Source organism: Sinohyriopsis cumingii, chromosome 17, assembly GCF_028554795.1.
Source record: "Sinohyriopsis cumingii isolate HCF-2022 chromosome 17, ASM2855479v2, whole genome shotgun sequence".
Taxonomy (NCBI): domain Eukaryota; kingdom Metazoa; phylum Mollusca; class Bivalvia; order Unionida; family Unionidae; genus Sinohyriopsis; species Sinohyriopsis cumingii.
This window is the reverse complement of record NC_142977.1, coordinates 43,886,143-43,912,939: the sequence shown is the minus strand read 5'-3', so window position 1 is coordinate 43,912,939 and position 26,797 is coordinate 43,886,143. Positions and strand designations below refer to the sequence as shown.

The following is a 26,797-nucleotide window of genomic DNA, read 5'->3' as shown; positions in this document are numbered from 1 at the left end:
ATATGCCAGCTGTAGTCATAATTGACACAAACGGATCTCGAGTTCGTCAGTGTAAAAAGTATGCACAGCATTAACTTGCTTTAATAATACTTTTTTGTAACCCATAGAATCAAAAAAATTGTCATTTGTACTCATAGTGAATGTATTTCTAATAATGACTTAGTTTGCAAGATATTGTCATATTGTAACCCTGGGTATGATAACACTCTTGGTTATTTTGTACCTTACACCGTGTCATGCATGAATGGCAGGTGCTTTCGAGCAATGGGGTTGATAATTCTCACTCTCTCTCATTCGTATGTGATTTTGCAGGATCCAGTTTTCATTCTCATGACATTCAAACCTTTGAGGAAATCCAAATATGATTCATTTCTCAATATTCACGTCAATGACCAATGTGCTGTGTTGTCTTACGAAAGTGATAACACTATGGATGCATGCGCTACTTATACGGAATTTGTGGATATATTTTTCCTTTAATAAAATGCAAATGTCGACCAAAACAGTGAATAAATGATAACAGTATAAGGTTAGTTTCTTTCATTTTATATAAATAAGCATGTTATTTGTCTATTTTATTGTAACTTGCGGTATGACCGTTTGTGGCGGGTGTGTGTGTAAATTGAACACAATTTATATCATTTCCTAAGTCATGTCTTGGGATGCATGATGTAGGTTTAAGAAAGCGTTCACCATAAGTTCTGAGACACAAAAAAAATAAATATTTTTTTCGTGTCCCAACATATGCTGTTAATACGGTACATGGTATTTTTGTATATTTTTTTCTTTAGGTTTTAATATTCTTTCTGGACACTAAACTGAAATTTAGGGAGATACAACTTTATGAACAAATCAAAATAAAAATGTTCAAATCTTCTTTTATTTATTGTTTGAAAATAATAGTAATTTTGTCTATACTAAATTGAATTTGAGGTAAATGTTCAATTTGGAAATTTTGAAGTATTCAAAACAGAAATCTGAAAACAGGAATTTAAAGAAGGTAATATTTTGATATTAAATGATAGATGGCCTAATGCAGGTTTTATGGTAGCCATGGAAATTTCCCTTTTGGACTCTAGGAGAAGTAAGAGTACCTAATCATCATCAGAATGTACCATATTCTGCTTCATGTTCATGTACTGATACAAAATATTTCAGATCCAAATTTAGTTATATAAAAAAAATGTTTCATTCATTCATTCAGAAAAAAGGTCCCCAATCATGTTTATTGTGCCCAGCAGAAAGGCTTCTTTTGTTACATTCTTCTCTTTCTGACCTCATTTTCAACATTGGTAACAAATTCTAATTAAAACTTGCTTTGATTGGATCTATGGTCTGCATTAACAAAGGCATTTTTTATATTTATAATCGTGTACAGGTAAAGAAAAATACACAATAATCTTTAAGAAGAAAGTTTTCATATTGTTATTCTGATGAAGAAGGAACTTTTGCGAGCCTTCCATTTGGATATCCTGATAGAGCCTATTATGAGGGTGGCCTATCATAAAAGATTTAATTGCAATTCAGTTCCAGATTACTGTGACCTACTTCTCCTGCCGACAGCTGTCCTTAGAATCCTCAATGCTCTGGATAAGGAGGACCTTGGTGCTTCACAAGAGTATATTGAAGGTGAGTGTATATTAAATTCATACCCTCTGCATTGAATAATTATGTTTTCAAACGAATTTATGCAAAGCTGACGGTTTGGCCTGGTGTATTTGACTATACTGAGATACATGTCTTTTGTGGTCCAGAAGAGGTCTTCATTGTAATACCAGGATACATGATGCTGATCTTCATTGTACTACCAGGATACATGATGCTGATCTTCATTGTACTACCAGGATACATGATGCTGATCTTCATTGTAATACCAGGATACATGATGCTGATCTTCATTGTAATACCAGGATACATGATGCTGATGAGAAACCATCTCATGCTTCATAGGAGTGAATGAGATTTAAAATTGGCATGAACATGTAGAAAATTAAACAAGAACCGTTGTGTGTGTGTGATAAAGAGCAATCAATTCAAAGAAGGGATGTTTCGTGAACTTCTGCTACTCTGAATCTCTTGCATTTGTTGAACCATTTCTGTAATGAAAGAGACTATAAAAAGGTACATACAACAAACAAGTGCATACGCCAATTATATATAATTGAAATAAATGGCAACTACGTTAAAAAAAATGGGTTGTAATTTGAGAAATGCCTAAAGGCAGTGCAGGGGAAATTCTAATGGTGAAAATATACGTTTCTCTTTGAAGTTAGATGTGATGAAAATGAATGGTATGATAATTTAAACAAATATCATTAAATTCACTGGATTTTACAAAGAAGTATACACCATACAAAACGCTTTAAAGTGGATGAACATATATAAGTTGATAGAATTAACATGTCTGAAGAATATCCTAGCATGTATGGCAAAGGTGAAACACGGTCTTAAACCAGAGATGCTGGTAGCCACCTGGTGGTTAGAAAGAGGAGATAATTTGTAAGAGTTGCTTCCCTTTATATATCATATAGCGACAGAAAGACGTTTTCTGTCTTACCGGGAGGGCTGGATTCATAGGTAGCAAAGAAAGTTATCCTGATGTAATAAGATAATGTATTTGCAGGAGAAGCAGCCTTGTGCTCCTTGGTAGCAACTGAGATTTAAAGTTGGTATGAACATGTGAAAATTAAACACCAAAATTTATATATTAGCAGTTTCTGAGATAGTAAAATGGTTTGTTTAGTAATGTTTGTTATTTTACCCATGACAAATTTGTCACAGATTTATAGGAAAGGTAAAACATACATGTCACAAGGTCTATCCATCCATCTGGCATACGCTCCTAGTTAGGTTTTTTAAAATGGCGATATCTTCTGTTTACAATGTTTGAGTATTGTCGGACTTGACACATAAATACAGCCTGGGTCGGGGAATATCCTTAGAGACCGATGGATAAGAAGCCCAATGATAACAATTAATATTAATCAGTCTTACTATCTCTTTTTGCCATGGTGAAATTGACCCCCAAAAAGATGCTTACCATTGGGAGATAAATATTGCTGCTGTTATGGATGTTTAAAACGTCAAGGTTACAGTGGTCAGTTTCTCGTTTTTTAAGGGGGTGGGAGGACTTAAGGGTCTGTTGATGGACATTAGATTTTCTAACCAGAATCACCAGTGTACATGACATCCATGGGGATGATCGATCTAGGCATCAAAGGTCAGGGAAATGTAGTGACTTGTTATATATCTTAGATTAGTCACACATTGATAGATGAATATTTTGGTATAACAGTCACCGGTTAAGACCAACAGGGTTTAATCATGTGTTTGTAGGGCTGCACTGACATCATCGCAGTCTGACAATACATTTATAGATTTTTACTTTTGAAGATGTATTGTAATCCAGGCATTTACAATTATTTCAGCCAATTTTAGCAAAGACTTCAAACTCTGAATATAAGCCAAAGAAAACATTTCATGGAGAAAATGTATTATTTCAGATTTGAAGCAGGCAATTGTGGAGGAGTGTGAAAAATATGGTCCCATATCTCAGTGTCTTATTCCACTGAGCAGAGAAGGATATGGAAAGGTAATAAACCAAATAAACTAAATTATAACTGAAAAAAGCCTGAAAAAAGCAAAATCAATCTGTTATTATTACATACTCGGAAGATATCTAGGTACAGCTTTGAATTAATGAATGGCTTCTATTGCATATACTGAATGTCTTCAAAGTCTTCAAACTCCTCTTAGTGTTACAGAGTTAAATTCTTAATAATTTTCAGATGCAAGTATGTTTTTTCTTTTCTTTTCTGTTGAATCAGGATTTATTGAATAAAGATGTGCATTAATCTCTGTTCTTTTCCTTGCATGAAAGAGATTTTTGCAAAACAATTTGTTATCTTTCTAAAATAGTTTTTATTAGGTAGTGGCATATGGTTCTCTTTTAAAATTCAAGAACTCAGATAAAACCACTGACTCTTGATGATGTGCTAACCATTACACATTGTGGCTGTGGATATTAAACATGGAATGGCAGAGATGTATAGCATGTGTCCCAATGTAACTTTGTGGTAAATGTTTTCATAGCATTGGTTACCATAGATTATTGATTGATTGGTCAGTAAAAACAGATGACTCATGCATGAATGTTTGTGTGATCTTTTCTTCCCAAAAAATTGTCAAGCAGATTTATTTCCCCCAAAAATATATTGGAAATGTATAATTTTACTTTTCTTTCAGATATATGTGTGCTATGAACAAAGTTCATCTTCCCAAACAGCATTTGAGAAACTGAATGGGAGCACTTTAAATGATCACACTGTCATCACGACATATTACCCCCCTGATCTTATACAGAAAGAGACGTTCTTATGAGATTGTGTCTAAGTTAGGATCTGCTTTGCTGACAGTTGTGGTCATTGTGTAGATCAACCATCTTTCAAATGTGGAGAATGTAGCAGGCCATCCAAATATACATACACCAGCTTCATCTTTGTGACTTGAGTTTGTGGGAAAAATAGGCCATGAGTTGAATAATTTCAATCTTTTGTGATAACACTGCTTCTTTTGTTGAGCATTGGACAGTTTTAATAAAATGACAGATGAATCAATTACAGTTTCTATGATTGATTTTTGTCAAAAGTCAGAAATACACCATTAGTGCTGGTGTTTAGACTTCTGGGCACTTATTCAGTTAAAATTATCCCTGGTGTTTGAACTTCAGGGTATTTAAACTGTTAAAAATAGCCCTGGTTTTTGGACTTCAGGGTATTTAAAAATAGCCCTGGGTTTTGGTCTTCAGGATATTTAAAAATAGCCCTAGGGTTTGGACTTCAAGGTATTTAAAAATAGCCCTGGATTTTGGACTTCATGGTATTAAAAATAGCCCTGGGTTTTGGACTATGGAGTGTTTAAAAATAGCTCTGGTTTGGAACTTCAGGATATTTAAAAATAGCCCTGGTTTGGGGACTTCAGGGTATTTAAAAATAGCTCTGGTTTGGGGAATATACTACATGCACAAATTAAGTTGTAAATTGTATTCAGTTCCAAACACTAAGCTTGAGTAAGTAAACCATTGAAATTATTCAACAACATGACTTTATATCATGCAATATGCAATGGCAGACCAGGGTCTGTATTGTTTGCATTTGAGCAAGTATAAATTTTAGTTGTATTGAGATTCTCAGATGTTAAGCTTTCAGTTTTGTGACAAAAAATTTAATATCACTGTGTATAATATCAGATGTGTGAGATAAGTTAATGAAAAATCATATAGTTATCCAGCACAAAAAATATATGCCATATTTGATCTAATTTAGTTGCTGTTTCAAAGTTCACTGAATTCCATTTGAACTTGTAAAAATGTCTTCTAGCATTGGCCATTCAGAATTTGAATATTTTGTAGCTAAATTGAAGACAAAAAAGTAAAAATAATAAAATCTCTGTTGATGATGACTTTATTAGAAGGATATTTTCCTGTTAATTTGTTTTCTGTATGGAAGATTTCCATATCAAAATGTGGCGTCACTAGGAAAAGTAAGAACTGAGTTTGCAACAAATTGCACAATGCATCAGGTTTATTTCCCAAATGCTGGCAACAATGACCAATTCTCATCATTATAGATTCAAGAAGAAGAATGTACCCTGTTATACACAGGTCATGCACACATGAAACTGGGTCAGTGAGAATGACAATATTTCATTTTTAAATATACAAACATGAAATGGAGAACAACTTCATTGCCATGTAATTTTATTATGGGTTTAGAAGTACTAAAATATCAATATGAAAGTGATTTGTTGCCAGGTGTCTTCACAAAAAAATCTTTGATGTAACATCATTTGTACTGACCCTAAAAGTATGGCACTTCTGCTTTTGTCAAAGTATTGGGTGTGTGAAAAGTTAATTGACAGTAGCCAACTGTGACACTTAAGTGAAGAAAAAATGGATTTTAATTATTCTTCAAATGAACTGATACAGTCCTGTTTTGATCCAAATGTAAAAATTCCATGGAGAGAAATATTCTCAGCAACATTGGAACCCATGACATTTATAAGATACTTAAAGAATGAATTTGGAGAAAGTCATTTAAATTATGGTTTTTCATGCTTTTTTGTTTGGGGTTTAATGCCATTTTTCAGTACAAGATAGGCTGTAATGGTGTCCAGTATAACCGGTGGAGGAAGAACCACTGACCCACAGGGAGCTACTGGCAAGAGTTCTAACAAACCCACATTAGCTGAACCAGAATGATCCACATGGACTGAGGTGGGATGGCAGTGATGGTAAAGGAAAACACTTTAGACCATTTGGCCACCCAACTTCTATTCATTCTTTTTGTGGAACATTATGTGTAGATTAAAATTGGATGTCTCCGGTAAAATTTACAGTAAATTAATTCCTAAAGTTTAATGATAAAATTAATAAAAGGTTAGATTTTCCAAAATTACTGACAGTATTACATATCTTGATTAAGTCATGGCTTGCTGTTGTGTGTGATGTCGTTGTAGAACATTCTGACAGCCAGAAATGTAGAAGCATATAGATTGCATTGTTATTTAAGGCCAGACATGTGTGCAGTATACAGTCACAAATTGTGATCAGAAAAATCATTTTAGATGTTGAAAGAGGATTTAGAGCTAATTTAGGCAATCATGGTGGAAAAATGAGAGGGAGCAAACAAATCAGCAAACAAGCATGAGAGAGAGAAAGAGCGATAGAGAAATGCTGAGAAAATTCATCCCTTTGATACAGTACCGAAATTTCAGCTGCATATATTGATTAAGCCTTTGCTTTGTATCGATATGATGTGGGATAAAAAGTAGCAAGTATCAAGTAGAACATACTGAAATATCCTGTTGGGAGAAAAGAGGTTACATTTAATCAAGGTGATTAACTTAAATACTCTTATGTGTGATAAGTTAATGGTTTAACGTGTGATTAAATTAAATATGTGGGTCTACCTGTAATTAAACTGAGTACTTTGACTTGCCTGTAACTTTCTTAGTAACTTTAACTTACCTGTAATTCATCCACATACTTTGACTTATAAATAATTACCTTAAAAATTGTAACTTCACCTATGGTTTAGGTGCAGAATAAAATACCACCAAATGCAGTTATCATTCTTTCACAAGACAATTCAATTCAAGATGCTTACTAAAAGACCAGACAAATATTCCTTGTATAGTTTAAGCAAAATGAAGAGCTTGAAGCTTTGTGAATTAACTATAACATTTGAAGGGACTGAAACTGTACAAACCAAAAAGAACTTCCAGAATTTCAAGATGCAACCGACATAACCATTTCTACCTTTCAACTGCTCGGTGTTGAATCTATTTCTTATATTCTTCAGTGTTAGTAAGAATTTCAACTAGAATTTTTGGAGGAGGTCAGGGAAGTCAGAGGGGCACCATTTTCATTAAGGACCAAGAAGAGACCATATAATGTATTCTGGTCAAAACTCCATGTTGATGTGATTTTCACTGTTGGATAAGTTAACTAGAGCAAGATTTTCAAGATAATTTTGTGATGACCACATTGGTAACATTTCCATTTGGGATCACTGAGAGATCATAAGAAGTCTTTTAGTGAAAGCATAAGGTCACTATGACCAATGTTACAACTCCATGGTCTTCAACTAAGAAACAGAAAAGAGCAAAAACCATCAAGTTTTGTAAAATTCCACAAATAATTTATTTCCCTAGGATCCAAAATGAAAATTTAGAATGAACTTACAGTTTTGTAAATTAAATCTTAAATAGTCCTAAAAGTTATATCTCAAGTCCAAATGTATGAAGTTCCAAATGAATTCCACTGGTATTCCAATTAAATTCCAATATTGAATGTGTTGGTGTGCCTGTAGTGTCTAATGTGCCAGTGGTCTGGATTGTGATGATATGCTAAGTCTTTCGATGTATCACAATATTATTATCCGAAATTGTCCTTGTCTCAATTCCCTACATTTCCAAAAATAATTTTCTAATCCAAGAATATTATTAATGAGCAGTTTGTATTTACACTGAATAATAATTTAAATAAATAAATTGACCAAAATGCAAATGTATATAACATACAAGCATTAAAAAAAACCAACACTATTTTTATTTTTGAACAAGTAGACATCACATGAACTCTTTCAGTGACAACCCCTTGTTGATATGACCATTTATTAACGAGAAATAGATATAACAGGATTTTCAAAATGACCATTGTGGTGGCTATACTGGATGTCTGAAAATGACCATTTTCATTTAGGATCACCTAGACATCCATTCAGGAGGAGAAACGATAACAGCATTTTCAAGATGCTTATTATTGGAGTCATATCGGATGGATGAGTGACATCATTTTCATACAACAATGTGCACTAAATGACCTTGGACTCTGTTCATCATCACTTAAATGCAAACAGCAGTGAGGAAAGAAACATTTCAAATCCAGAACAAGAAGAAACATTCTCATTATCTCCCTTTCCTTCAAAGCGATTTGAAACCTTGACTATTAGTTTCCAAACATTAATTGAAAGGTATGAGCAACTACTATGCATTGCATTATTCAAAGCCATTCAGTTGGAACACTAGAAAAGTCAACCTTTTAATGACAGATACAACACACACACAAATTTGTTGATGAGCCAAAATGCAGAGACCAAAAACACCATTTACTCAATGAAGTCATTCAAATGTCACTTCATGAACATGGTATCGCTGTCATCACACAAAACTCCACTGTCTTAACTACAATCAATGTAACCTTCAGTTACAACCATGCATCGTTTGAACTGGTTCAAGCCACACTCACAGTGGAACAATGATCAGTCCATTTCTTCTGCCTCTATCCTCTTCCTACACAGACTATCAAGCAGACAGTCTCGTTTTGCAATAGTTTTCTATCCTCCTGGAGCATGGAAACTCAGTAGCTGGGAACCTGATTATTTTTGGAGATTTCAACTTTTCATTTTGACTGTGCTGAAAACTTGTACGCATCAGATCTCTTAGATTCCATTCATGTTTTCAACCTAAATCAGTTAGCCCACCCACTGATAAACTTGGTCAAATTTTAGAATGCATTCTTGATAGATGTGATGATAAGATTTTTCAGTCTTCATTGGTGTTCCTTGAACTTACATCAGATCAGCATTATCTCATCTTGATGTATCAGACCATTATCCTCCATCTTCGCTTCTCAGAGAACCTCATGATGATAAATTGAACTGAACTAATGCATGATATTCAAGAAAACGAAACAACTTTGTTACATCCCGCAACTGAAGAACTTGATAAGTGCTTTCATTACTTGACACACATGCCCAAGCAAGCAAGTGCAGAGTATCAATAGCAAATGCCGTAAGGCTGAGAGGCTTTGGCTTTCATCCAGTCTTTCTATTCATAAACAGATATATGAAGGTTGTCTATACAGATTTTTGTATTATAATCCTGTTGAAGATTGACGAAAGTCATGATAATAATGCCTCCATTAAGTGATGTTATTTGTAATTCTAACCGTTCTGGTGGCCAAAGTGGTTAGAGAGTCTGCCTTTGCTGAGTCATGCTAAAGACATAAAAGGTGGTACTGGCAGCTGCCTTGCTTGGCGCTCACCATTAATAGGTTAGTGTTAGGACTGGTCAGCCTGGTGTCAGGATAACGTGACTGGGTGGGACATGATGCTACATATCTGCGGCATGATACCCCAGTGCTAGACATCACTATAAACTGTCACATTGCAGTCATTGTAGCGATATGACTGAAAAATTGTTAAAGCTACATTAGAAATTCAAATCACACACACATTTGTAATTGTCTCTCATTCAAGATATTTCCATCCATTTTTAAAACTTTTGTAACACCACTGTTAAAGAAACCATCAATTGACCCAAACAGTTTTAAAGAACTAACATCCTGTTTCCCCAGTCATGTAAAACGGTGTACAGTCTGTTTTCCACCATCACTAAAACTGTCCAGGTGAGAATGATTTCTAACTGCCAGACTCTTCCAAATATGAGTAATAGTCATATCTTTTGTGTCGTCAATTTGATGTAGCTAAATGGATATATATATATATATATATATATATATATATATATATATATATATAGATATAGATATGTTTCAAATCCCATTGAACTGTATCAGCTGCTGCTATCTGTTGTATAATTATCTGTAATTATCTGGCTATGGCTTTGTAATTAGGCCCTGTAGTTTATGATGGGTACTGTGTAATTGCCACTCGTATCATATTTAATCTTCTGTGCTGTACTTCAAACATTTGATATTAATACCTTCCTTGGTGCCATTTTCAGTCATTCCCTCTTTGACTTTTCATGTACATTTAAAAACTATCATTGTTTCATTCTTGTCATCGATGTAAGTGAATATATCATTGTTCTGTGGTACCTGACTATAACACGCATTCTCACTAATGAAATGGATTGCTTGCAGTTTCTGTAATCAACTTAATTGGGGCAGAATATTTATTTCTCAGTAAATATTTCTCAGAAAGATCATTGATTGTAACATATCTTATTTTCGCGTATATTAGACGCACCCAATTATAATACACACCCATATATAAGACGCAGGTTTTGACGATTTGTTTAAAAAATATTTTAAATAAGACGCCCATGAATATAAGATGTACTCGGCCTCGCCATCTGCTGAACTGAGCAAACCCTATATTGACTGCAGATGACATAGCGTTGACTTTTTAAAAACTTATAAGTTGCTTACGGTAATGATCTGTATCTAATATTATTTTGTTAAGTACTATTACACTATTGTTCCAATAAAGTTTAATAAAATCTATTGAATAATTCTGTGTGTTGTTTTGTTCAAATATGTACCGGTAAACATCCGTTGTCAAACCATGTGTATCAAAGTGGCTACCGGTACTTTCCTTTGTCATAAACGCAAAATATCTCCAATGTTTCGATCACTCACCTGATGTAAACAAGGCTTCATTGACCATTTGGCTGGAGTTCAAAGAATAATTTTTGAGGTAGGGCCCAACTGTTATCATTTGATCTTATCTTCCTCTTTGGGGTTAGTATATACCGGTATATAAGGTATATGTGGGATCAGTTTCTTGTTATAAATAAATGACTGATCAATCTCTTGAACATTTATAAAATTTTTAAAATTGTCACAATGACCAAGCAAAAATCATATACGGCCGATTTTAAATTAGACGTCATCAAGTTTGCCAAGGAGCATGGCAACAGAGCTGTTGGAAGAGAATTTAGTTGCAGTGAGAAGAATGTACGTGATTGGAAGTTAGAGGAAGAGGAGCTTAAGAAGATGAATCCAAGGAAACAAGCTCGTAGAGGTAGAAAGGCAAGATGGCCGAACATGGAAGAAAATCTTGCCAGCTGGGTACGTTTGCAACATGACAGTAACCGTGCGGTTTCAACGATATCGATCAAACTCAAGGCTTGAATTATTGCTACAGAACTGAAGATCATGGACTTTCATGGCAGTGCGAACTGGGTATAAAAGTTCATGAAACAGAACAACCTTGCAGTCCGGGCACATACAACTGCTGGACAGAAGCTTCCAGACGATAGGGAGAATAAATTGGATGTTTTCAACACCTTTGTTCAGAAGGAAATAACTGAACTGAAGTTGGCAGATGATGACATCATCAGCATGGATGAGGTTCCAATGTCATTCAATATTCCAGCTAGCAGATCAATGGCAGAGAAAGGAGTAAAGACAGTAGCGGTTGATACCATGGGACACAAACGAACGAACTTAACTGTTGTGTTGGCCTGCACAGCTGCAGGAGGAAAACTGAAACCCATGGTTATCTTTAAAAGGATAACCATGCCCAGAGAAACTCTGCCAGCTGGAGTTGTTGTTGTCTGCAATAAAAAGGGTTGGATGAATACAGAGGTGATGCAGACCTGGATGGATAAGTGCTTCAGAACAAGAAGAGGCAGATTTTTCAAGAAGCAATCTCTTCTGATTTTCGACATGATGGCTGCCCATAAGGAGGCAACTGTGCAGAAACACATCAACAATGCTGGAGCCCACATAGCCATTATACCAGGTGGTCTGGCTTGTAAGCTCGAGCCCATGGATGTTGCCATCAATCATCCATTTAAGACTTTTGTTCATGAGGAATGGGATTGTTGGATGACCAGCGGTAAGCACACCTTCACGCTAGCTGGTCGAGAACGTCATGCAACGTACGTAGAGGTGTGTAATTGGGTTCTCCGGGCATGGGAGAAAGTGAAAACAGCAACAATCATCAATGGCTTCAGAAAGTGTGGGATAATTCCAGAACCGGACGCAGATATAAGTTCTTTGGACGATGACTCGGCTGCATCCAATACTACTGACGCCAGTGAGGATCGATTAGCAGTGGCTATGGAGGTATTCGGTGACGAGAGTGAATTCGATGAAAGTTTCAATGGATTTGAAGCAGAAACTGATGACGATGAAGATGAATAGATTGATTTTAAATCAAGACAAACAGTATTTTTAGTAAATGTTTTTTATAAAAATTGTTGACTGAGTTTTCGTTTGTGTAAAAAAAATAATTAGATAAGACGCCCATGAATATAAGACGCACTTAGGGTGCGAGGTAAGTAAAATTTTATGTAAGATGCATCTTATATACGTGAAAATACGGTATATTGCATTGTCTTGATAAATTTGTAATTGATTTACTTTCTTTGTAAGGTACATTTAGTTCTTTGTTTTCATTCTCATCTTAAGCTGCAGTAGTTGATCTTTCTTTGATACAATACAATCAGCAACGTTTAATTTACTTAATATAGTGTTTTCATAGATTAAATATTAGAATCATCAGCAGTAGAAATACACGTGCTTATTTCGGATTTGATCTATCACAATCGTATTTCCCATGGATAAACCGGTAGTACTTTGTATTTACCATGTTCTTTATATAATTTTAGTAACGGGTTTCATCTTCTTGACAAATCAGAATTTTCTAGAAATGAACATCTGACCCTCATCCTGGATTACCTTTGTGTCCTAGTTTTTTTTATTTATATAATCTTGTTTACTTGCGAAATTACTTCTTATATTTAACATCTGAGGCAGAATCAGTCTCATTTTTAAGTTTAGTATTTCATTTATTGGAATTATGTATTCAAATTATTCTTCACTGGAAATACAAAGTGCACATCTGTAATGTTCATGGACTGGAACATTAATTTGGAATTATAGTGATTTCAGACCAGACCATTTTTGAACTATAATGTTGAGATACATCAAAATACGTTTGATTCTTGAGCCCAGGGAGCCAAGGCCAGCGAGCTAAAATTACTATTTTGACTTAAACATCACAAGTCCAAGTCTACACGCTTCCTGCAACCACTTTTTAACAACTTAAAAGTTTCATTTCATTTCAGTAGGGAGCTCTTTATTGAGCAGGTAATCAATACACTAAAGGTTATTTTCACTGGATACAAAATTGTAAACTTATTTGCGTTTTACTTTTGTAATAACTATTGTTGGTTTTGGGTGGGGTGGGGAATCATTTCTGATGGCATTCTGTGACCGCAGCCAAGAAAGAGAAATTACAGGAGTAAAACATAGCAAAGGAACATAATTACAAAGCCGTATTTGTTAGAAAATTTGTTGCGGAATTTACAGGGGATCATTATAACTGAGGAATTGAATACAAATATTACTTTTTGCGGTAGGAACAAAACAAAAATATATTAAGTACTGAAATAGTAATAAATACAAGAGGATCTATTTTTTTTAAAGAAACATCATTTAAGTTCTTACTGTCTTACTTCTAGCTGAATTAAATGCATTTTCAAAAGTAATTATTAAACAAAAGGTAAGAACTTGTAAACAAATGCAAATCTTTCAATGTTCCTGGTCAGAATAAAATGCTTTATAAACTTATAAATCAGGGCTGTTTTAAGTCTCCAAATCCAAATCTATATTTTAAAAATTCACATAAAACCCAAATATGTCAGAGTTTTGATGAGATTCTCTTGTTGCACATGTTGATTCCCAAATGTCACATAAACAGTTTTTACACATCCCAAGATAAAGAAAATTTCCTTGTTTTACTTCTTTCTTCATGTAGAATATTTATTTGCTATCATGTTTATGTATCTTAAAAGTACATTTAAATGATAGTTGATGCCACAATTCTCCAGTTTAGTCGGGAGATCATAGAGAAGTGCAGATTATCTGTCCAAATGATGTGCCAGCTTAAGTTGATAATTCTAAGACTTGTACAGTTATTCCTGATTATTTCCCTCAACTGTAGCGGTTTGAGAACACTATTGAAATGAAGGAGAGAAAGAATTTTCCCATAAATCGTCGAGTGATTTTTTTTCTTCTTCTTCTGAGATACTAATAATTTATTTCTCTGCATCATCTTCACAATCCTTAATCATGCAATTACCTAATTATGGAGAAAGAAATCATATCTTTTGTAAATCTGATCATTTTCGCGAGCATAAAATGAATGCAAGAATACTAACAATTGAAGGATATGAAAATATTATGCTTTACAAAACTAACGGGCAAATATCTGTCAGGTGACTGATCTGTTTAGCAGTGTCAGTAATTCATCATAACAAATGCATTTTTATTTCTTAAATAATACATTTTTGTTCAAAACTTATTGATTTTTAGGTTGTCTTCATCTATTAGACCAAATCATTTGAAACATTCAGGTGACAGATATATCATTGCAAATGATCGGAGTAGAACTGCGTTTAGGCCATAACTTAAATAGGGCAAATGGAATTTTGAACTACCGTTTTTGTTATTTGCAACAATAAATAAAATTAAACAAATAATATGTGATATTTGTTATTTTGGATCTGATGGTCTGTACCTTAGAATGTTAATACGTTATCATTTCTTCTCCATTCTTTTTAAATACCGCCAGGTGGGCTATAAAGTTGTCTGTTATGGTACATTCACATTGTCTACAAATTGCAAAACAGATCTTTAAAGGAAACCATCCCCTACCTTAAGATATTTATATTTACAGCCAGGTTAAGTGATACAAATTAAAGATCAGTATTTGAAATGTTTTGACTCGAAAATTTCAAAAGCCTTTGTATTGAAAATATTGGATTAAATTTTGTCAGACTCGCAATGGAAAATTTGTATTATAGTAACTTTTCAAACAAATAGAATTTGCTTCTATTTTCTAATAATTGAAGAAAGTTAGCTGCATGCCACTCATCTTCGGGCTGTTCCATTTAAACATACAGAATATATAGAAAAGGCAGTTTAAAATATAGTCTACTTGCTCCTTAACCCCCTTCACACATAACCAATAATGCACAATTAACACTGTTAGATAATCCAGCTTGTATCAATGTGTCTAGTTGCACCTTTCATTCAGTGTGTTGTCAGTAAAAACAATAAAAGCAGTGGTTTAAGGTTATTGCAATTTATCAATCAAAGCGTGAAAAGATCTAAAACTGATGGAATTATAGACTAATTGCTCCCCACCCCCACCACACCCTAAAACAACAGCGATTATTTTCTTTGTATTTTGCTTTTTGTTTAATTGGATTTTTTGCTTATTTCTTTGGGGTTTCTTTTGTTGGTTTTTGTTTTTTGTGTTGTTTTTTTTTATTTTCATTTCATTATTTCAGTAGTAACATTAAAACCTTAAAGTGCCGGTAAATCATCGGTGCCTGAATCGTCATTGAGTGTTGTATTCAACTTTCATCTTTTTTATGAGGATCAGTATTTGCACAACTAGCAGAATATTCATCTGCCACAATCTTGACAGCTGAGGGAGTAACACTAATTTTACCTCTGGGTCTCTTTTTGAAACAAATAACTTATTCGCCTTCCTCCAGAAATGTATAATGCTGTTCTGATTGAGGGGAATAGTAATACAGTATTGTCTTGAAAACCACACTGGTGAGACATCACCTATCTTAAATGACCAAGCTCACAAAGCACATATTTCTTAATTATAAAAAGTTAGACCTCTCATGAGAGACCACCTTTCCTGAGGGATTACATTTCAGGGCAGAAGGAGTGGCCTAACAGGACAGGTTCTGGAATACATGTAGTAATTATAATAACAGAAGTAGCTGTATCAGTTGCAGTATTACTAAGTACTGGTAATGTTAATTTGGATGCAATAATAGCGATGAAAACCGAGGTGTGGAAATGTTAATTTGATAACTTTAATAGAGATGAAATGTAGCACAGTTATTGTTAATATGACAACTTTAATAGCGATGAAAACATAGTACATGTGATGTTCATCTCCGCCACCAACTCGTATCCCTTTAAGACATTACTTAACCTCATACTTAGGACTTTTTGTCGAAATGCAACATTCACGAGCTTTGGCAATAAGTACATGTTTAATAAACGTTAGAATGCTCTTATTTACATTTTAAATTTTGAGCGATTTTCTCAAAATGAGGAAATGATTCATCAACTTTTTCCATGAATGGTTGTACTACTCATCCTTCCAGTAACATCAAAACCTGAATTCCAAATAATCCCAAAGTAATGTTTTTGTTGAAAATATGCATGAGCGCTTTGCAATTCCAATAAATAATCTTCAAATGACCGATTATTCTCAAATCATATCTGAATACAATTATATGATATATAATGTGACAGATACATGGACACATTTCGCCTGTGTATAAACCCAAACGCTACTCAAAAGACATCGGATTGACCATTTGCCGATCTACCAGAGAATAAGTGACAAGTGAAACAATAGGCGAACATTATTCACAGGGATGCCATGATCCAAAATGTTTTAGCAGCTCTAGCCTCTTCAATGTTTTCATTCGTATTGATTGGTTTCTCCAAGTTTTTTCAATTGTTTTCAGTCAAATGTTTCCTACTATGTTCATTCCCAGTTTATACACGTCCAGCTCTGAAAAATGAATCATTTTTGTATTTTATCAATCCCAAATTAAAAGACAAGGAAACATTCGTGAATGTGGAGTAATTAATAAGAGTGGCGTAATCAATGAGCAAGCAAAACTGGTTGAAACCTGTTAAATTAACCGGACAAAAGAGATGATGCATTTAACCTTTCTGTTGACACCATATATGAAGGCCCCACCGATGAGGATACACTGCTCTATTGTCCAATGGAACCTCCTATTTTACAAAGACAACAACTGGAAGTACCTAAGGAAAACGAGACCCTAACAATAGAAATAAATCTGATGTTTAATGAACATGGAAGTCATGCAGAGACAATATTTTCTCAAGAAAGCAATAACAGATTATTTACTATGCAAAACGAAAGAAAATTTACAGATTAAATAAGTTCTGTTGACATTGTAAAAATATTTGATTTTGACATGTGTCCAAATTAAACTGAAGAACTACCAAACGCACAGCCTGAAAGAATGAGACCCAAGCAAGAAGAATGTAATACAAGACCAAGAGGTAAGTAACGGGATGGTCAGTGTGGAAATTGTTGGGTATCTAAACGTTTCTGAGCAGTTTCACATTATAGAAATCAAGAATATCAAATTAAAAGGAAGAAACAATCTTTCATTATTTAAAATAATAAATCAGCCATACTTAACTCGATGAAAGTCACATATTGAATACGCCGGGAGTGAGAGCCGCTATGTACAAGCATAGAATATGTATCAAAAATTACTTTATATGTAAGTATATCATACCTTTTTCTTCAGCATACCTCTGCAATATTATCATGATACATTCTTTGCTTGCATTTCCGTTCTACGAACATTTTACTGTCTTAAGTAATAGATATTTATTAGAAATGATAAAATCGCAAAGGTATTGTGCGAAGTTTCAACATCGGTGGAATTTTACAATTAATTTAAGGTTTTAAGAGAATAGTCAATAACATTTTCTCATTTTTTTCTATACCTGTTATATCTGCAGATTTTATACCATGACAATCACTCTCAGCTGATCTTTACTACAGTCTGCAAGAAAATGTGAAAAAGACTTGTTCAATGTTGGTAATTAGGCCGAACTGCAGTGAATGGAATTTAACAATGATCCTAAATGTTTGACATAAGTGAAAATAAATTTCTACTATAAAATGTAAACAAATCACTTGGGATAAAGCAACTTTCTACGTAGCAATTGATGTTTCAGTTTCCTTGCAAAATACACGGCTTTATTTTCTTGCCCATTTTTCCATTAAAGATTACAGCATCTAGGAAATGGATATGTCCCCTAATATAATTAGGTCAAAATTTATTGGACTAATGCTGGTTATTCATTCAATTTAGATACTTCCTTAGATAGTCTTCCGAACTGGTCAAAATCTTGAAATATCCCCAAAGAATCTACCATAGAAAAATGGTACCTGAAATCTTCTAGTTTAGGGATAATTCGAAGGTTTGGGAGATATAAGAATTTAAATATATCCATTTGTTCTTCACATCAGAAACTTTTGGATTCTAATTTATTATTCAAAGACGAAGATTTCTGTATTGAGAAATGCGTTTTTGCTAAGGTACCACAACGTTTCCGAAAGTCTCCATCGATAGTCTGGACACCAATCTATATAAATCGAGTTGCACAAATCACTTGTTCATATTTCTTTATGATTCAGGGTTATTTGCCAGATCTCTCTTGGGTACTGTATCTTAGCACCAGTAACAGTTTCTCTCTAAGAGTTTGTGAACATGTGATAAATATGACGTGGTAATTACTGTCACCTCTTTCCACAATTTAGACAGGGACCAGTATTCTCATATCTTCAACATGGATTTGTAGCGAGCTCGAATTCAAGTTGAGTAGTGAAGGGAGACCTCGTAAGTTAATTGAAACTGGCGCTCCGGAACGTAGATAACCTGAAAGAGATTCGTCTGATCTTGTTGAGTTAGAAAATAATAGGGCTCATTGCTGCGAATTATGGGAGATAACAACAACAAAGAGTTGAACTTTAGGAGAAGAGCTGCTTCCACTTGTTCTTCCAGTTTAATTGGTAGAGACGGCTTCTTTATTAGGAGACAGAGGCATGTAGACGTCGTGTTAAAGGTTCATTAAAGGAAGCTCGGTGTGTGTGTGTGTGCTAAAGTGTTGTGAGAAACAGGGCTTCCTATAACGTAGTTACATTGATGTCTGCATGTCCGATTTATGAGGACACAATGTTACATAAACTTGGGTATTCACTTTTCTCGGAGAATATTATATGACAAGTATCTCCAGAAGAAATATTTCACATAAATTGAACTTTTCTTGAAATTTTTTATCCTTTTTGAATCGTGTGTGGCACTCCATTTTCCAAATTTTGTATTACATAACAAATTAAACACAAAGCCTCAGATATAAGACCAGTATAGTGTTTTTTACATAGTTTCAAACAAATGTCGACCAATAGTGTCCTGATTTTTTCAATTCAACAACTATTGTGGCAATTTATTTACAAGGCCAAATGAAATCACCTAGGTGACGTTCTTTTCCTCTGACTAAACTTTAAATCAGTCAGTCAAACACCTCGGCAAAGAAGTTGATTTAGGTTCTCGACATGTCTCACTTTTTCAATTTCTTCATGGTCAATGAGGATTCAGGTCATATATACCATAAAGACTATGTTCAAGAGAGAGAGGGAAAAGTTAACACGTAAGTAGGTAGTTAAGTTGGTACATTGAAAGAACTAGGGATAAACGAAATGTAGAGAAATCGCATTTGGCATTTTGATTTAAAAATCGTTATTCATTGGACCGGTATAAAATCAAATGCTTCTTTTCAATTGACCTTACGCCAGAAGGTAGATCGCTCCGCCTACCGAACACGTGACTTGACAATGTCTTAACCTCCGACAAACATTCTGTGAAAATGGCGGGCGTGATAACATTAAAAGATATACCAGACGATATTGGTGAGCAATATTTGCCATATGAAACAACATTGAGAAAGAGACAGAAAGCGAGAGCATTTATCCATCGCTTGCACTTCTCTGAGTTACGTCGGTATGCGGAGAAGTCGCCCCAGAGTGGTTGAAGAAGTTGCCCCAATTGGTTCCCAAAACTTGTCACCCAAATGACCTTTTTATAACAGAAATAAGTCATCTTTTACGTGATTCATATTTATATTTTTATATATACGCGATCAGAAAAGAGATATTAACTAAATTAAAGCAATATCCTACTAATATTTATAAGGACGAAATTAAGTCTGTATATAATCTAATGATTGACGACAGTATAGTGATAAAAAGGATGATAAGTCAAACACTATTATTATCGTGAATCAACATGATTATGTTAAAGAAGTTGAACGTCAATTAGAAATTAAATAAAAAATTTCAACATGCGTTAATGAGATCACTAAAAATAATAATTCCAAATGTGAGGAATTTGATAATTTACCTCTTAACATACGTACACCTCAAAAATAATAATTCCGTATATGAGGAATTTGATAATTTCCCTCTTAACATACGTACACCTCAATTCTACATATTACCCAAAACTCGTACAAATCCTGACCATAATTTACCTTTAAATTTTCCAGGACGACCCATTATATCGGGTTGTAATTCATATACTGAAAACCTATCCAAATTTATTGATAGTGTTTTACAACCTTTAATGAAATCACTTCCTTCATACATTAAAGATACAACTACTTTCATTAAAAAGTCGAAGTCTATTCCACATCTGTCTGATAATTTCAATCCTGGTATCATTAGATGTAACATCACTATATACCAACATTCCGCATGCAGATGGTATCGAAGCGTGCAAATATTTTCTTGATAACAAACCTAATAATAGCACGCTTTCTAGCGAAGATATTTGTAAAATAATAAAAACTTATCTTGGAAAATAATTATTTTCAATTTAATAATACGAATTACATACAGATAATGGGTATTAATATGGCTCCTATATACTCCACCCTTTCATGGGTGAATTAGAAAAGGGTTTTTAATTCAAAACGAAAAGTTTAATCCATCTCTTTGGTTCATATTTTTAGATGATATTTTTATGATCTGGAAGCATTTAACTGAAGAACTGAAAAAAATTATTGATCGCCATCGCCTAAATCATTTTCAACCGACGATTAAATTTACTTATACTGCATCTAGTACGCATGTTTCATTTTTAGATGTAAATGTAATAAAAAATATTGATAACACTATCTCTACAAATATTAAAATGCATCTAATGATTTGAAAAGCAGAGCAAAAGGGACAGATAACACATATTTTTCGTTAAGTACAGAAACGGAGTTGATCAAATGGAAAAGTTGAAAAATTGCAAATTGTATAAATTTAATAAGTTATTTAGTTGAAGAAAAACAACAATAAATAAAGCCTTAACCATGTGGCTATATCAGAATTACTATATATGATCCTTGGGGAGACTTCTCCAGGCGAAGTGTGGCGACTTGTCCGAACCGTTGTGAAATTTGTAAATATATACAATAGCCGAGTCGATATCGACAGAATCAGCTTGTCGGAGGAAAATGGCGGACGTAAACAGTGCCTGGAGGTGTGTATAATAGCGCTCGCTGATTGGTCAATCGAGCAAAACGATTGACAACTGGCGATAGGTCAATTATTTGCACATATAAGCTAAACATTGCATTAACTACAAATAGTAACTAGCAATCCAAACTATGTTAAATACGTGAATATCTGAATTCGTTTGATTATTTTACACATATCCTTAACTTCATCGAAGAAGAGCAGGGACGAGTGATATCGCTTGTTTGTAGATATCTCGAGCATTTTGTGCTGCTGCACACAGCTCCTAATAGCGCTCTGTTCCAGAAGGAGTCATCTGGCTTCAAACCTTAAAGTATGACTTTGGTACTTTGTAAATGTGAATAATGCTTTTAGTATTGCATACCGTCATCTGTGCCCAAGGCATACGTGGAATAGAACGCGAAAAAATAAGAAAACAAACGTAAAACAGATGAAAAGATAAAACGCAGAAACGTAAGCTTTGGGTGCAGAAATTTATTTTTAATTCCAACATGAAGATAATTTAGTCATTGTTCACAACACTACAATAGGGAGATAAGCATTGTTCTATACATTATTGCATTAATGAAAGCCTACAATCATAATCAAGGTGAAGAAGTCTCTTCAGATCAATTGGCTATTAAAACAAAGTAGGCCCAGTAGAAGCTGGTTTGGTTAAAACACTATTTTTTTCAACGCAAGCATAATAAACCATACACAAAGAGTTTTTAAAATTATGATTGACAATCTAGTCACAAGAAGAAAAATATTAAATGCATGTATATCTAATACAATCGGTTATATTATTCTGATGAGGGTAGTAAGTGGAACAGTAATTGTATCAGGAGGAATTACAATAGTCGTAGTCAAGAACTAGGCGGAATAGTTGTTGAGAACTATAAGGAATAGTTGTTGAGGCAGGTCTGGGATTAGCGAACTCCCTAAGGGCCAGGTGGACCGGGCATACCAGGAGGACCAGTACGACCAGTTCTACCAGGGGGACCGAGTGCACCTTTTCTACCCTTAACACCAGCTGCACCTGTTTTACCTTTATTCCCTTTAGGTCCAGGTAAACCTGCAATACAATTGAAAAATCACATACCATCAACGTTCTAAGAATTTGGTCATCACATCATCATCGTCATTATCAGCATCACCTGCTTTAATTACGACTTTCGGATTTACATAATCCTACATATTACAGAGTAAACGTTCGTTCGAAGCATCATTCAACCCGTATTTGGAATACATATATAATTCGTTCTGAGTAAGAATCAAACCTTTGACATTGTCAATTTATGATTCAGTGTTTGCATAATACCAATGCAGTTCTATTTAGAAATGCAATGCATGTACTTAAAATTATGATTATAAACTGATGCCTCTATATGGAACAGAGACCAAAGCAGATATCCTTGTATGCATATAGCCAAACAGATGACGTAAATTAGGGTGCCGATGGATGCTACAAAACTGTATCCGTTACCCACATCAAGTGTTCGTTCGACGTTTAAACGGATTATTACTCTTATTCGTTTGGGTATATATATATATATATATATATATATATATATATATATATATATATATATATATATATATATCATTTGTCACAAAGCACAGCAATCTCGTCTTCTTTTAGTTTCCTGTTCATCGCAGGGTTCTCACATAAGGTGACTATTTGGCAGGGTTCTCACATAAGGTGACTATTTGATCTTTGAATTATGTTTTGTTTTATTTTTAATTGTTTTATTTGTTTTTTTTTACTGTGAACAGCTCTTGAAAAACCAAACGTATACATGCTGGTAGACAAAAGGTTAGTTTTGTTCACAGTCGTATGTAAACTCAGTATCAGTGGTGAATTTAATTTTTTCTCATTGTGAACATAACATAGGTAAACTTCTTAATTTAGTGATGATTTTATAGAATAAATACAATAATCTTGTGTGGAATATAAATTTCAGAGATAGCAAAATGATAGGAATAATAGCAATAGCAAGGATATTCAGTGCACGGTATTAGTTCAAAAGGAAAATATTTAAGTTGATCCTGTGTACAGGCGTCAAATGATGTCAATCCAGGTCGGGTTTGCTCTTCCCCATCAGTGAATCCTTTTGATGTATGTATATAGTAAGATAATTTTATATTTTAAACCATTGTAGTTTGTCCACTGGCAATATTCCCTAGCCTGTTAATTCATCTCGGAAATATAGGACATTCATAATTACTTACCGTTAATTCGCTGGTCTCATATGTAGGTTATCCTTGCGTGACAAATATATGAGAAAAGATTGTAGTTCTGTGTCTTTGCAAATTGTTCATGCTCACCGCCAATTATCTCTCGCAAACGACATTTTCTCTCCTGAAGACAACTTAATATATTGTGGATGACTAGACGGCAGTTATTATCTATTAGCTTTAACAAATTGCCGGAAATTGTCGTACAGTGCAAAAACGAGAAAAAAGTTCTCTGAAGGTCAGGGAATCTGAACTCGTGCATCAATATAACAAATGGATATCTCTAAAGCTGACTACGGCTTGTAAATAGAGAGACGGATTTATATACAAACAGACGAACGGGCATAAAGAAATGGCATCGTGCAGAACTTACCAGGTAGTTGTGCCGAAATTAAACCAAGCAGTGCCACAGCGAGAAGAAGAGCAAAAAGTTTCTTCATTTTTCTATATCTGTCTGGGAAAAAAATATGGCTTCGGTTAATGTTATTTCTATAATACTATATACTTTCTAAAACTTAGTTCCGTTCAAACATACTCTCATATGACTCCGAAGGATGCACGCAGAGCGAAAGTCTGGGAAAGTCCATAGGAACATTCACAATTGATTCTTGTTCATTTCATTTTACTTGAATTATTTTTTCTATCTGATAAATAAATTATTTATACCACAAAGTCCATTATTACAAGTGAGGATTCTAATAATATTTATATTTTATTTTAAAGTTATCAGAATGTGTTGGCAGAAAAGCAGTAAATGGGTGCCCCTTTCAAATAGTCATCTAGTTAGTGTCATAGTCTCATGAGTGGAAACTTTTACGCAGAAGCAAAAGCTCGAATTGCCCATCTGATGTGGCTGATCCCCAAGATAAAAGTGTGAACGTTGTGTATTTTGTGATCAACGTTTTCTCAGGAGCGCTGACTAACGTGTAAACCACAGAGCAATATTACCAAAATTTGGGGTTTTACTATTGTCTACATAGCCCTTTACAATACCTTTGTACAACGCAGATCTCATGGATTCACGATTTTAATCTACCCATGACCAATGCTAAACTTCTTTGGCAAGCAGTGTTCTTTGTTCTTTGCTTGGTTTTGTCTACTCTCCAGTAAAGTTTGGCTGGGCCGTGTGCCGTTGCAAATTCGTTTCCAACTCATTCACTAATTTGTTTGCTTGCACGTTACGAGAGCGTAATGGAAATCATAATAGTTGATTTACATATTTTCTCCCCTGCCAGTCCGGTGTGTAAACCTCAACTGATTCCCCCATTATGCATGACTTTGATATATTTTTTGAGAAATTTATAAACTATTCTTCGTTGACATGCATTTATCAGAATTTACAACATGTTGCAGCTTTAAATGACGCAGTATATTTAGTTTATTGAACTGTTATATTTCGGATTTCATGTCCTTGAGATAAAGAGGGGTGGGTGGGTTGCTTGTTCTTTTGCATTTCACCTGAATTTACTAGATTTTGCTGAGATTAATTGTGTTTTTGGTCGGAAATTGGAGTTTAGAAAGGAACTACATTCGACATTTCGGATATTTGTTATAAAGCAAAGTACTTTAAGATATGCTGGTCTGAGACATGGGTTAAAACAGTGAAATTGCAGTTTCATAGTTGAAGATACAAATAAATATTAGAAATATGTACATGCATAAAGTGAAAGAAAAGGTCAACCTTTCGTGCCCTTAGTAGATATAGTTTGATTTCTCTTCAACTATCAATAGCTCCGCTTTGTGGTTTCAGTGAGGTAAACTTCTCGGGCAGAAGGGTTTCATACACGGTGACAATCTAGCCAACTTTACCTCGTTACTCAACTTTTGATACCGATGATAATCAGAATATAACAAGCAGTAAAACTGATTGTATCAGTACACTGCCCAATCAAAAACAGGTCTGCGATGAGCAACATCTAGTAAAGTAGACAAACATGACCGGTCTCGAAATCTGTGACGCAAATGTAGAATTAATAAACACTCTCAATGGAATACAATGACAATCATCACTGTAAATACTACTGAGACTAACATTGCTTGGACTTAATGATGCGTATTAGAAACTGTTCATTCAGAGAGTGAAATTGTTTTTATCTTACTATGGTACCATCCGTTAACCTACCTTGATTTCCCTTCTGCTATCAATAGTTCAGCTTCGTGTTATCAGTGAGGTAAACTGCTTGGATAGATGGGTTGTATATGGTGTGACCATGTGACATCTGGCCAGCTGTGATTGGTTACTGAACTTTTGATACTGATGAAAATGAAAATATATCAATCAAATTGATGGATTGTTACACTGCCCGATCAACAGAGATATATGACATGAGCAACATCTGGTAAAGTAGACAGACACCAATGTATGGTTGGTTCGAAGTCAGTCTGTGACGCAAATGTGGAATTAAGGAATACCCTCCATGGAATACAATGAAAACTACCTATACTAATGGTACTATCATTGCTTAGACTATTGCAACTTCTGCTATCACTAACATCTATATGTAATTTGGGAGAGCAAAGATTTACATAAGTATGAAGCATCGATCAGAGCGTGGAATATGATAGTGTTTTACAGTCCAGTAAATGTTTTGATCCTTATCTTTCCCCTGACAGTCTATTCAGTAGCTGTGTGTGTGATGTGGATTTTTAACGTAGCCTTAACAATTTTCAGTCATATCGCTACGATGTCTTCTGTGTGGCAGTTTATAGTGATGTCTGGTACTGGGGCATCATGTCGCAGATATGTCCCACCCGGTCACATTCTCCTGATGCCAGGCCGACCAGTCCTAACACTATCCACTTAATGCTGAGCACCAAGCGAGGCAGCTGTTTGTACCATTTTTGTAAGTCTCTGGCATGACTCGGCTAGGGATCGAACCCAAGACCATCCCGCAACCGAGGCGGACGCTTTAACCACTTGGCCACCGGAGCGGTCATCCTGTAGCTGGTATACGAGATTCTATCATATTAGTTGGTTTACAGCATTCAAACTTGAACGTTATATATTTTGTTATGCCAATACAAAACATATGTTTAGTTTCTAAAATAAAGCTCAAAATTATAGTAAATATCACATGATTCGGTTAAAGCAGTATCTTTGAGGATTCAAAAGAAACGTTAATGTAACGGTGCAAATGTTAGTTGTT

General features: G+C 34.5%; 1 protein-coding gene and 2 long non-coding RNA genes across 5 annotated transcripts in view; 1 reads left to right on the top strand and 2 right to left on the bottom strand.

Annotated features, from left to right (window-relative positions):
- The window catches only part of LOC149778525 (serine/threonine-protein kinase Kist-like), a 60,790-nt gene extending 49,972 nt beyond the window's left edge, over positions 1-10,818 (top strand). The window contains exons 9-12 of one of the 2 annotated variants that reach the window (XR_016415515.1): positions 1,528-1,629; positions 3,504-3,592; positions 4,246-6,291; positions 8,264-10,818. Coding sequence is in view for 1 of the 2 variants with exons in the window: in XM_089939399.1 (XP_089795525.1) it covers positions 1,528-1,629; positions 3,504-3,592; positions 4,246-4,380 (326 nt within the window). In the remaining variant the exon portion in view is untranslated. Of the gene's footprint in view, positions 1-1,527; positions 1,630-3,503; positions 3,593-4,245 lie in introns of both variants that reach the window. The other variant, XM_089939399.1, reaches the window with a different exon arrangement.
- On the bottom strand, positions 1,487-21,426 carry LOC149778524 (uncharacterized). 2 transcript variants are annotated; one of them, XR_016415516.1, is made up of 4 exons: positions 21,290-21,426; positions 18,655-18,789; positions 17,852-17,910; positions 1,487-2,096 (listed from the first exon to the last, which is right to left on the bottom strand). It is a non-coding gene; the product is annotated as an uncharacterized LOC149778524 (long non-coding RNA). The 2 variants fall into 2 exon arrangements; XR_016415517.1 differs by lacking the exon at positions 1,487-2,096 and adding an exon at positions 16,135-16,871.
- A 466-nt stretch (positions 21,427-21,892) lies between these two features.
- LOC149778523 (uncharacterized) lies at positions 21,893-26,028 on the bottom strand. The gene is made up of 3 exons (XR_016415514.1): positions 25,774-26,028; positions 24,025-24,105; positions 21,893-22,488 (listed from the first exon to the last, which is right to left on the bottom strand). It is a non-coding gene; the product is annotated as an uncharacterized LOC149778523 (long non-coding RNA).
- Positions 26,029-26,797: the final 769 nt, after the last annotated feature.